The sequence below is a fragment of the Phaethon lepturus genome, unplaced genomic scaffold (genome assembly GCF_000687285.1).
Source record: "Phaethon lepturus isolate BGI_N335 unplaced genomic scaffold, ASM68728v1 scaffold11649, whole genome shotgun sequence".
In the NCBI taxonomy this organism is placed as follows: Eukaryota; Metazoa; Chordata; class Aves; order Phaethontiformes; family Phaethontidae; genus Phaethon; species Phaethon lepturus.
Genome location: NW_010564189.1, coordinates 27369 through 41272, shown reverse-complemented (window position 1 = coordinate 41272; position 13904 = coordinate 27369). Strand labels below are relative to the sequence as shown.

General features: G+C 36.0%; 1 protein-coding gene across 1 annotated transcript; it reads right to left on the bottom strand.

Moving 5' to 3' along the window:
* Positions 1–6703: 6703 nt before the first annotated feature.
* Positions 6704–7198, bottom strand: ATOH7 (atonal homolog 7 (Drosophila)). Its single transcript, XM_010294789.1, has one exon. The coding sequence runs from the start codon at positions 7168–7170 to the stop codon at positions 6715–6717; it is 456 nt and encodes a 151-aa protein (XP_010293091.1). The 5' UTR covers positions 7171–7198; the 3' UTR covers positions 6704–6714.
* Positions 7199–13904: the final 6706 nt, after the last annotated feature.

Here is a 13904-nt window from a genome sequence, read left to right as displayed (position 1 = left end):
TAGGGAAGATGGAGCATACCTTCTGAATACCTCACGTCTGCTAACGTGAGAAGATGAGAGCACACACTTGAAATAAGACAAGCCAAGTCTGCAGTCTTTATCTTAATATGTAAACAATTGCCACTTCCAGCTGTTTACAGTATATCATAGGTACTTCAAAGCAACAAATCTGGAATAGGAATTCCTTTATGAACTGTGTTCTTAATGATACCAGGTTTAAAAGCATTACTTTCTGGAAAATGTCTTCATACAAAATGATTAGCAAGACCTAATGAAATATTTTAACTGTTAAATATTGGAGAAGTGGGTCATTGTTAATTGCGTTACTATGTCCGCTACAAAGATGTTCACTTTAAGCCTTAAAATTCTATGTTATCATTTTTTCTTGATTAAAGTTGATATTTATTTTTTGATCCAAAGTCATTCTCACTGGGAAGAAAAATGTTAATGTAATTTTTAAAGTATATTTTAAGTGCATATGAAAGGAAAAACCAAACACCTGCCTGTTCAGTAATGTATTTCCCTTTGTCTCACCTAAACTTAAATAAATGCTTCAGAGTTGCATACAAGAGTGTGTCCTTCACGTGTTCAATTAATTGCAAGTGTGCAACAAAACCAGAGGTTTCCTCAGAACTTTGATGTGACAGCTGATTAATGGAATCAGACTTTACATTATTTAGAAGAAAATCATAAAATACTGTCAAGTTATATACTAGCCATGCTTCTAGCAGGTAGTTGTGAAATACAGTTTTTTAATCAATTCTTAATGTAAATTTACTTTGGTTTTAAATCCTGCTTTCTTTTCCTGATAACCTCAGCCCCTTCATCAATTTGAAAGAACAAGTTTCCTCAGGAGTACCACAGCAGAAGCCAAGGAGTCTTTAGGGCAACTTGCGTGTTTTAAAAGGTCAATAGATTTGCCAAATTCTCAGTATCTCGGAGAATTAAGTCTCCAAAGCCTATGCTTGAGCATATACTTCTCTCTATAGATTGTCACAGCTGAACTCCATCATGTCTCAAAAATTCGTGCAGAATCTGTCCACCACATTGGTTGCCTAGCCCACCCCCCTCCCTAAATACCCATTTACTGGGTCTAGACCTACGCTCCTAAAAGTCTCTCTGTACAGTAAGGCACTGGAGACCTGCTACAGAGGACTTATTTTTTCAACCCTGAGCTGTGTATCCAGCACTTGAACAAGTGAAAATTGAATGAGGGCCAATCAAACACACAAACCACGCTGAATTTCACTCTCCCCTACACACGTCTTCAACGTGAATGATTTAGCATATTCTTTGTATAAGGGTCTATTAGCAGACTTTGGAATGAATTTTAAATGAGCAGCAGATGCAAACCCCACACTTGAAAGGATGCTGGATCTTATAGTTCGGATACAGAAGAGGACGAGGGGAAAAAAGGATGGGCCCCATTACATTTGCTGGTACTGATTTTGCTTTCCCATGTAACCATGTTTTTCCATTCCCACCTGGCTTCATTTGTATGTACTTCAGTGCCTGCTAGGTCAGAGACAATGTTCTTAAGACCATTGAGCTACAGCTCCATGAGCTAAAGCAGCTCCTACACATTTTATGATTTCCTCTGACCAACACAAGCTGCATTCATTAACGCCTTTATACTTCAAGACCACTATAAAGAACCATTTACGGCATAATACGAGGAAATCTTGGGCCATATGTGCTGTGAATTTAAGTGGAGCTCTCCACTTATATCAGTGGGAAATTCTGTTCAGAAACTGACCACCCTTTAGGATCACACAATCTGTTAGTAGCAGGCAACACAGTTTTGTAAAGAAATTGAAAAATACTGAAGACATTCTGAAATTTTGGAAGAAAAATGACTATGCATCCCAGGCTGTAGGAAGCCATTCAAAAATGGATTTCTGGTTCCTTGGGCTACATATGCAGACATTTTAAGTTTCCATGCTAATTTGTACAAATGAAAACTGAATTACAAATTAGAAAAAAAATTAGTAGACTATTAAAATGTACTCTTTGGTAGAAAATATGTTTAAGTATTATACATGGAGTTGCTGTATGTTGTTAAATATTAAACATGGTTTTTTAAAGCCATGTTTTCTTGGAACATAGTTGAAGTTAAAAACGTAAAGCATTTTTTAAAAAGTGCCCAAGTACCAGGTGAAGTCAATGTTTTTTACAAGCTATCTGTATAGAGGAAACACTAGACTGCTTCAACGAATAAACATGTCTTTATTCTCAGTGCATTTGTTTTTTCCCTGGATATTTTGTAGAGAGAGAACAGATGAATACATTTAGAACAAAAAGAAGCTGTTCTGTAAATTCTTACTGAATTTTAAAAATCTAGATAAATTTCACTCCTGAATTACAGAAAACTGCATCCCTATTGCTTAGCTCAAATAGCTTGAAACCTAAGTGTAAAGGTACTCATCTTGAGGCAAAAGCTTATTTTGGAAATTCAAATATTGACTGGAAATTGTATTTTAAATTTGTGCCTTGTGAATCACATCACAGCAGGGACTTCCACGAAGATTTCACTTAACAAGGTATAGGAAACTTAGCTAAATACTAAAAATTCTAATGATACTCATGCTTCCCCACATGAAGATCTTGTAATGTCATTGACTTTACAAGACTATAACTAAGGTTAGCAACATTTTTAGTTTTCAGAATTTGTACTGCAGCACCATTTAGGAATTCCAGTCAAGAACTGAGCTTTGCCCTGTGTGTGTGTATAGTACAAGATGGACTGTGTCCTAAATACCTTATAAATGGTGAGATGGAAAAAAGAAGCCTAAAAAAATTTGAATGAATTAAAAGTTGTAAGACAGGCTAATACATATCTACTGATGACCTCAATACTGAGACAGGAAGAAATGACTGACTTTTCATTACTAACATACATTTTGGGAACTTGCTACCCTAGTTCCCTTTTCAGCCATGGAAAAGTCACTGCAGTTAAGAATGTCACTCCAGTTCTGAGTTCAAAAATAACTCTGGTCACCTTGTCAAAACAGGGTGATATGATTCAAAGAATCATACAAGCAGAGTATCTATAGCTACTTCAAATAGAAAACCCTGCAGTCGGAACCTTTTAGAAGAATAAAGGTTAACTTCCCACAAATTAGAGCTTCACACTGAATTTCGATAGTGAAACATGTATGTGTGTAGTATGCAACAAATATTTAATGAAGCAAGCACTTCTCATCCCCAGTGTTTTCACAATCATGTGGTTCTAGAATTACGATGTATAGATACTACAAATACAAGCATTTCAGGTTTGCACTGCTGTTCTGTTGGACAAAAATTTATGAGCAGACAAAACTCGGTCCCTAAGAACAACACACCAAGCTCTGAGCATCTAAGCTTTTTCTCCATTTGGAGGCCCACTGGAAGCCCTAATTATTTAAGTGGAGGAGGTTTCAAATGCCCATACCAGTCCAGCAAAGTCCAAAACAGAAGGGTCACAGTTGTTATTGGACAAGCAGCAAAAAGCCAGTGGGGAACAAATAGTTGGGTGCAATAATCAAACCCAAGTTAAACAGTCAAGTTTACATTTCACAAAGTGTCACTAAAGTATTTGTAAAGGAAAGCCATGAAAAGAAACCAATGAATTCCTAAAGAGTTTGAGAAGTCCAAATCAGCACAGATAGTATTTGCTTTTCAGAAAGATTTTTTAATGATTAAACCTGCCCCTTGCCCCAATTTACTCCCCAAAAAGCTTTGACAGACCATCAATAGACAGACAGCTGTCAATACACTACAAAGAACTTACTCTGCTGCCTTCAGTGCTATAGTAAACAGGAAATCCCAACTTCCAGCTCAAGCTGTACCCTCCCAAGAAACAAAAATACTAGAGCATTATATAAAATCACAATGTTTTCACTAGTAATATTACTAATGATTATCAATAGTTAAAGAGGTCAATAAGACATTCACCTCCCACTAGCACAACCAATTTTAAGAGAATAGGGATTATAACCTTATCATATTGTTGAACAGCAGAGATTGATGCAATGACCTGATTTACAAAGTGTTCACAAGCTAGCTACTATGCTAAAGTACTTTTTAGGACTTTGATTTCAATACTCAATAATTTTTTATAACATGATCACAAATATTTTATATTTTGTTTTGTTTGTTCTTGAACTTACTATCATTTAATTATTCACTGCATACTAATCCATTGTTTTTGTAATTATATTTATTGTCGTATGCAGTAGATGGTAAGTTACAATGCTACTTTGAAGAAACAAAATCAGAAGAAAAACATATGTTAAGTACTTCTACATAAATTACAAATAAACTTCAATGTCATGTCCCACAAAATCAAATTATATGCCAGTAGTGCAGAAACACAGCAATACTCTTCTTGCACACTGCTGTGGTATTTATACTGGTATTGTACCATCCTTCCCACCTAAACTTTAGAAGGCTATCTTTCACTAAGCCATGTTTTCCCTGTCATATACTTGCATAATTTATTTGCATCATATTCCTATTTCAGGATAGAAAACCCACTACCGTGCTAGCATTGCAGGCGAGACAATGTCCGCTTAAAGTTTACAGCTAATAAATTAGTGTAAGATGGCACATCATTTAATTATTTAAGGATTGTATTGATTGTTATTACATACATAATCTTGTCACTTAATGATGAGTAATATTCAAACACTATTAACTTGGCTATATGATGGACAACAACTAATTCTATTCTCTCTATATAAATTTCTGCAAAGAAATCAGTGAGTAACACGACTTCATATTCCCAGAAGGCTGAATCTGCTTTTTGTTTGCCGATAAAGAGCTAACGTAATTCATAAGAAGCAAAAGCCCACATTTTAATTAACACTATTCGTTACCTTTAGAGAGGCTAAAATACACATTAAAAAACATTCCTGAATGCCAGCGTTTAAAGACGACAGTAGCTCAGAATATACACTGCCTCTTCTATATGTATTTAATCTAGCCTGAAAGTCTCTGTCCCAGCAGCTTTCACTCCAGCAAGAGTCCAACTCCCGCCTCAGGAAATGTACTAGTCTGCATGACGATGACCAAGGGCAAAACGTCAATAAGGGTTCTGAGGGAAGACAGACAGGAAGGTCAGGTCTTTGTGTGTAACTGTTCCTGCAGCGAAGTCCCTCTCCACCAAAACAGGGCTTAGGTCCTATTGATGCTTTTGTTTTTCACTGAAAGCTGCTTAATTGTTGAAAATATCTCCGATCAAAGCTATTCATTTGTTATTTGAAAGAATTCTAAAATATAAGATATGGCAGCAGCCAGCAGGGAACCTGCCAGCCTTCCCTGCTGGAAACCCACCAACAGCTGTTCTGGGACAGCCGCTCCTTTTCTCCTTCGCCCTCATGGCTAACACTAGCAAGGGCTTGTCTCTGGAAACAAGCACGAGCAGAAGTACCCTTCAGCTTCATAGTCCGCTGCCATCACAACAGACACAGGCAGTCGAACTTTTGCAGACTCTACATCCTGCTACAAACACATCTGCTTCTCCAGCTGTCCTGCTCCTACTCATTTTTCGACCTTCCCAACCTCCTTTCCTCTTCTGCCTTTTCTACCAGGATCCCTCTATCCTCCACAAGCAAAAGAAGCAAACAAACAAAAGGCAATTCAGGGCACCACCAGGGCTGAAATGAGCTCAACTGCTTTGCAAGAATGCTCTATAACTTTTTACCAAACCCTTATCTTTAAAGGCTGATTTTCAGAGAGTACACAAAACACACTTCTTACTCTAACTGGTAAGCAAGCATCATTTGCTAGTTGATTCTTCTTCACATTAAGATGCCAGGACTGTGATAGAAGTAGTGTAACATTTGGGGTGGGAAAGCCACTAGCAAATAATTCCTAGAGTAGGAATTTCAGGTAGTTAGTGAGGACATATCATAGAAAACACTTTATTTATGATTTACAAAATCTTATTGTTTCCAGATAACATAAAATTAAAAAATAAAATCCGAACATTTAAAGTCTACAAAAAGCTAGAAGTTTAGATTATTTTCAAGTGAGCATTCTCATTTATGGTTTATAATCACATGTGCTTTTACAGCCATTGAAAATAAAAACGTTCCTTCCATGACTTGAACCTAGCTCTTTTTCGAGCGTACAAGAGACACCATAAATTGGATTAAAGCAAACCTACACAACCTTGGAGCACATACTTCAAACTTACAAAGTTTAAGAAAATCAGTTCTTTGAGGGCTAGAACTCCAAAACATTTTAAAACTTTTTCCATGGGAGCCATTTATGTGAAAACAAACCAAAGAATAACTTTAAAGTTGGCGTAAAAATAAAAACATGGAATGAAGTTAATTTCTGGGGTTATTCCATTCAGTTACATCATGGGTCAATTTGGCAGAAAATGCCCATATTTTGGCAGAAAATATTGTCATAATTCATCACAGTAAAAAAAAAACACCAAAAACTTATTTAATAAAAGAATCAAATTAACTAGATGAACTAGGAGGCAATTGTCAGAAAGACATCAAAATTACAAGTATGCTTTCCACCAGCATTAAATAAATTCAGTCTTCTTAAATGCATATTGATTTAAAGTTCTCAAAGCAAATTTATTTTGTCAAATCACTATAAGATGGAAAGAAAAATGAGCTATGTAATGCCAATGTTACCTTATTCAAGCAGATTAACTCGTGCTAATCATTAAATTACACATTTGGCCTGCTGCATATTCTTAGTTCATAAAAAGTTCTAGTTAGCTATTTGAAAGTGTTCAGGGTGATAGCTGAATATTCGCTGTGCATAAGGATCACTGTCCGTTGCCATTTTTTCTCCCATGTAATGGTGGTAGCTCTCCGGATGAAAGTGTTCACAGTGAAGGCTAATCCATTCTCTTCCAGTACTGTATCTTTCTGCTTCGGCAAGTATTCTAGTGAGAGCCATGATATAACTCAAAGCCATCTGAAGGGTCTCATACTTGGATAGCTTCTTATCTTGACCCCACTGTGGAACCACCTTTCTCAAACGATCAAAGGCTGTGTTCAGTCCTTGCATCCGTCTTCTCTCCCTGGCATTGGCAGCCAGTCTTCTCTTTGCAGCATTTTCCATCCTTTCCGAACTGCACTTCACAACACAGCCCGGTCCACTTCTGCACTGGATGTCTGATTCTACGCCTGAATCCAAATGACTAGATTTACAGGTTTTCATATTCGATGCAGCTTCAGTTTCCCACACACAAAGATTCCTTTTTAAGAATTAGGTATCTAAAAAGCAATCGGGAAAGCACTCATGTGAGTAGTTTGTGCACCTCTTCAATCTGTTTCCAGATATCGATGATGGGTTATTTTTGTTAGCATCTAAAAAAAATATAATAATAAAATTAAAAGTCTTCTGGTTCTTCTGGAAGTGTCTGAAAATTGCTTCTTACTTTCTAAAGAAAGAATAAAGAGTTTTTAATGTCTTATGCTCTCATTCTTTTAATTTCTTTAAACTCAAAGCGATAGAAAACAATGAAATCTCCATTCTCAAAATGTATGTTACGGAAGAAAACAGTCCATTTAATCCAAAAAGGATCTTAATGAATTGCAAAGACATCAATTCCAAATGACCATTTCAGATGAAAGAAGTTTTGATTCAGTTTAGGAGAGTATTTTGAAATGATGAACTGTTGTGATCTGAAGACATAGCTTCGTAACAGAAATCTCCCCTTTCTTGACTCCTGCGGGCAAGCAATGGTTGTGTCTTACAGACAAGATGAGGCTTTATAGAAACTGCAAAAGCTAAACAGGTGGTAGCAGGTGGGCGGGCGGGCGGCACTCTGCTTCCATCCCAGTACCTTCCCACCCTGGGAACTACAGGGGGAAAAAAAAAACAAAACAGTAAAATCCGAACATCACAGCCTTCATCTGTTGAGAAGTCTTCCAAAGCCATTCTGTCCAGCCCTAACAACTTGCCATCTGGAGTAGTGTCTGGCTGGCCTCACAAGACTCTGGGCAGTTAAGCAAAAGATCCTTTCAATGGATAATTTGTTGCAACTCCGGAAAAAAAAAAAATCTCTGTGCATTGTAGTACTTGTACATTAAAACATGTGAAAACTCTGGTTAGATAGTATTTACGGTAGAAGAAATAACTGTTTTAATGAAACAGAAGAGAATCAGCTTAATGGTGTATGGCCAAGAACACTACTGTTTCGCACTATACAGTACCAAAATAAGTAGACTCAAATTATTAGAAAACCTTCATGATTCACAATTTTAATATTGCATAAAGTATACAACATTGCACAGGGAGTAGTGCCTTGAGAAAAATGGGAATTATGTACTCACATGTCAGCAACTCCAATGTCATTAAAATAATTTAAAATATATTTAAAATGTTAAAATGTAGTTATGGATTTATCTAATAAAGATTGTAAAAATATTTGGATAGGTTGGGACACAGACATATGCAAAAACATGTAAGAACACAAATTGACTGAAAACTGACCTTTTTAATACACCATATTAAAGTATATATGTGTATTTTATATGAATTTTTTTTAAAATGTGTCTTTTCAGTAATATCCCTGAATAGGTAAAGAGAATAAAACAGGATGTAAAAAAAGAAATCTGCTTTTAAGTAGTAAAAAATAAGGGATCATTTCTGCTACCAATTGTCATTATAGAGAAGCCACCAAACACACACCCACACCCCATAATCAAAACATCTTTGTTTTACTGTACTTGTATTATTAAAACCATTATCTACATAAAATTGCAAGAAGATATCGTATGATTCTTTCATGATATACACAAAAGGTAAAAAAAACCCTGCCACACAATGATTTATTATCTGTATTGATTTCAAACTTAATTAAATTGTTACCAGCATTCATAAATTAGTAACTTTTTTCATTAGAGACTGAACACTATATATTTATTTAGAACTATAGCTCAATTGTTTTCATTATGACTCCAAAACTTGGTGTAGTTGTAAACAGCTGATTAATCCCTAGCAGAAGCAATGACAATGAAATGAGGTTGAATAATCCAAAAACAATAGGATGCAATTGAACACTAATGGACTCCAGCATGACAGATGTTGAACGTAGGCTGTTACGCCCAGTTGCTCTGCTCTTAATATTCTGAATCCTAATGGTCTTGAACAGAGATGATAGTTGGGGTAGGGAGTCTCCATTATTCCATTATCAAAATGTATGCCACATCTTAAATTTTTAAAGAAGTACAACTGCATCATGTTTCATTATAAATGTTTAACATTCCTATCTGTGTGCATTGACCTATTCTCCTAAACATAAAGAACTACTACCACACATTAAAATGCTACTTGCTGAATGACAATTTCTGATTATTTGTGTGTGTGAGAGAGCTGAGAAAAACCACATAACCATATGTCTTTCACAGAAGGATCACCAATTAGAACTTGTGAGATATTTCTTTTTCTGAAGAAGCTCCATGGGAATTATTGCACGTGCAGTTAAAAAAAAAAAAATACACCTCTGATCTTCATGCTATTGCTAGAGCATATTTTAGTGCTACAGCCTTCTATGCCCAAATAGGTTTATTCGTTATATCCTTTGTGTCTTAAAACAAATCTCAAGGGATTAATAAAATTAAGGTGTTTTGTAAGGTAATAAATATTGTGCATTCTCGTGAGATAGCTATTACTCAACCCAGATAATTAAGCACTCTTATTGTTAAGAGTGCTGTTAACTTCACACTAGAAATATGAAAAACACCCCTTTAAAATATCATATGGTATAATACTGTATTTTTTCGTTTGTCAGCGGTTTTCCTATTTTTATGTCCTGCCAGTATGAATTACAAGGAAGACTTCAAATATAATGAAAATCACAGTTCTTAAAAACTTTGTATTTTACTCCACTAATGTATGTAGTAACATAGTACATGACAGTGCTGTTAATTTTACCCTTCCTAATTGATTCACCACCATTATCATGCTTTGACTAACACATTGATACAATCTCAAGAGAGAAGCTGTGATTTATCTCTTCTACTGAACAAATTGTAGCTTTACCTTAAATGATTTACTATTAAATCACAGAACGAGGGCCCAAATCCATCTGGATTAATAACGATCCCCTAACAGGATTTTATAGCTTATAAGCAAGGCTAAAAATTGTTTTCATGGCAGATCAAAATGCCTGCTTTTCATCACTTACAATAATTTAAGTTTCTGTTTTATGAAAGAGAAATCAGAAAAGTAAGTATTAAGGTCTTATCCTCACCAATTAATTTAGTTCATTTGCATAGCCCACCAGCCGTATGAAAATACGTTATCTCAAGCTAGAAAATAAACTGCTTTATTGCTCAGTCAATAATAGAAAGGGTATCAGTGAAATTTTCCCCAAGTTTCCTTCACCTGGTTTGACTTCCTCTATATTTCAGCTTGCCTCAGTTATTGCTTATATGTTTTTATTTCCTCCTCCATATATTTTTAATCATTTCTCATTCTTATTCTTTGAAATAATTTTTCAAACGATTCTCAAGATTTTTATGATATAAGTTTTCAAAAAGCTATTACTATATTCTGATGTGATACACTGCTATGGTGCTAAAAACTTTTCGAGATCCGAACTTATATTAGTCTTATCTTTATTGTACATCAATCATTTCTAAATAATTTCCCTTTTACTCTTATTGTCATAATATATCTCAAGCCAGAGGAATATTAGAATCACTAGAAAGAAGTTCTGTGTCTACTCAATTACTCAGATTCCAATCTTTGAATGTCTAACTATGCAGGTACAAATTGTGTTTTGTGCTACTACAAGTGCTACTCCATGACCCTAGCAGCATTATTCTTGATTCACATTTTAATTCTAAAACAGTATCTTTAATCAAAATAATGTGTTTTTCTCAGAGAAAAACAAGAGACAGGTAAGAATGCTATTTCAGTCATAAACCAAATCTTTAAGTCACCACTGATATTAGGAAAATAAGGGATAGTTTCAGTCCATTAAAGAAATTAACTAGTTTCAGGATTTATGACTACCTAGAGATACATTAAAAATTGTCTGCTATCCAAGTTAATAACTCAGATGCGATTATCACAGCACCCACTGAGAAGAGCTGGGTATCCTCCATCTGTACTACTATGGAAAACACAATCTAATTACTTTCATTGTGGAATGACTGTGGCCAAATACTAATTTTAAAAGGAAGTGAAAGTAACATTTCTGGTTAAAGTCTAATTCCTCAATACCTTCTCTTCTCTAGTTGTGCTAAAAATAACATACAAGCAACATATCAAAGCAAAAATCTTACCTCTTTCTTCTAGCCAGAACTCACTATTTCATCTCAGGTAGATCCTTTCTAAAAGCCTCATCAAGACTTCTTACCATTGTAGTTTATACTGAGCGAAGCTGAAAGACTGGCATGCCGTATGCTGCTTAATTAAGAACAGGTGGGTAACTACCAAAATATGACCATCCTTAAGGGCCCGATTTCTAGTAATATTTGACTCAGCTCACGAGACAGGCTAAAAATCCATGGTATGCAGAATAATATATCTCCCTTCCTTGGTTATTTACAATGCTTTCCCTGTCACAGCTATAGGACAATCAGAAAACAGAGTAATTGACAAGTGAATGTTATATCCTGAACTGAAGGCAAATTTAGATACTAACTCCTTACTGGGAAGTTGAATAGCAAGCTACAGTTGTAAAAGGAGTTTACAATCATTTCACCGAGGGCTTCCCAATCTCATACTGGACACCCTTTTCTACAGAGTTGCTTAGAACATTTTATTTTCCTCTTAAGCCTCTCTGGGGTGAGCTTTTCTTTCTAATAGTTCTGCAAGTCTCCCAACCACACATAAGGCTCTACCCGCCATACTACCTCCTCCAGCTATCGCTTCTTCTCAATTTACTTATTTCTCCTTGCCAGTCATCCTTTTCTGTTCCATGTTATCTTGCTTAAGTAGCTTTCCCTCGGGTTGGGATCAAAAAGCATAGCTCTCCCCAGTGATCCTGTACAGAACACCCTTTCAATGTAACTTTGTTTTAAAGCACGCTTCTACAACAGGAGGTCTAAAACCTCCAAAAAAAAAAAAAAAAAAAAAAAAAGATAATTTTATCCTGGTACTAGAGGAACATGTTTTGAACCTCTGTCTAAAATGCTATTCACCGGTAATTATATATTGAATATGATTACTACTACATGCATATTTATACACACATACATATACACAAGACAGGTCATGAAAATAAAGAAGTTTCCACTTAAGGTGATACTGCAACGTGTTGCATCGCTAAAGCAGCAAAAAAAGCTTTGACGTATCATTACTAAGCTAGCAAATTTTTTGAGTACTTGACATTATATAGGTTCTCATGTGCTTAAAAAGAATTATCTGTCAAGGTCAATTCCACCTGCGCATGCTCAGTGATCTGCAAATGCTGGCCTGAAGTTTTTCACAAAGGGACCTATAGACAACACACAATAGCTACCTGGCACAAGGTTCACTGTTCACCATTCAACTAGCATTGTGCAAGGAAGCTGGGATACTGAATTAGTACAGCTGTGGAAGTGTTGCTCTACAGCCAAACTAACTAGGCTGGGCAAAACATTGATCCTCTCTGTTCACCTTTCAAACATGAATTAACTTGTTCAGCACTAGCTTCAATAGCACTGGGCAGTACAAATATGCCCACAGCAACCACTTCAAAAAAATTAAAATTACTTACTAGTCATTACATAGGCATTATGGCACAGGCAAGAGCAGAATCCATCTATTTAGGATGAAATTCAGTTTCTTTAACCAGCTTTTATTTTCCTAAATACCCAATTTCAATGAGGCAAGAGTCTTCCAGAGAAGACGTTCCTGTACTATATAGCTTGAGACTTACTAAAAGCACTATCAATGCTATGCACCGAGAAACAGATGAGGGAAGGGATCTAGTTTATGCTCCTAACTCCAGACAGGAATTACTCTTTTTATGATTTCCGATAGATGTTTTTCTAACCTGTTCTGAAAAGCCTCTAACAGGGTAACAAGCGGCACAAGTGATAAATTATCATCTTTTAATATACCAGGTACCTCAGGATTAGAAAGATTAAGCAGGTGGTTGGGACTTATTTCATCAGCTGACTTGACCATATTTCCTCACAGCAGAAGGAAGTATAAGCTCAGGACTCTTGGGTTCAACTCCAGATTCTGGAGGGAGCAGTACCTCAGGGGTTATTTATATCTTGGTCCTGACTTCCCTCTGTTGTGGCCCCTACACTCTCTCTAACTTTTTCAGATGTCTCTCACCCAGTTGTCATCATGCCCATTCCTCATTCCTGTGCATCACAATCACCTCTGTAAATATAAGGGGATCTTTGAGATTACAGGGAGATACATTCACTCCCATGTTTCACCTCCTGTGCCCACTGCCCTCCCAATACAATGAGACGATCCTTTTAACCTCAAACCAGAGATGTTTGTTCCAAATGGATCCTGCAGAGATGGTAACAGTCAAAGGCAACAATTTAGGAATGAGCATATGTGAACTAGGATTCATGCACTTATTTTTAAAAGTTTATAAATGTAACTAAATTTAACAAGATCCCTGACACTGAAGCAAGACCAGTGCTACAAACAAAGCAAAACCAAAAATTCCTAAGCCTGTTACAAAGAATGGATAACTAAAACTTTTTAATCGTAAAATCAGCTCAGTGTTCTTCCTTAATCAAAAGATACGGTCAATCTCAAGCAACAAAGGTAATGCAGTTTAGGATGTCAACTCATTTTAGCAGAGGGTGTAATTTGTTATTATTACATCTTATTTGCTGAAACGTCAGGCTTTTGCTGAAACAGGGGGTCTTACTCCTTTCCCATTCCTAGGCGTTTGCTTTCTCACAAACATCAGCAAGGTAGGCAATAATGCAGCCATAGGGTGAGTCAGTTCTCCAAGCTGACTTTGTGAAAAAGCATTTCAC

What these genes read in the sequence shown, in the direction of transcription:
- ATOH7 (XM_010294789.1), bottom strand. Translation starts at nt 7,170, where the DNA reads ATGAAAACCTGTAAATCTAGTCATTTGGATTCAGGCGTAGAATCAGAC.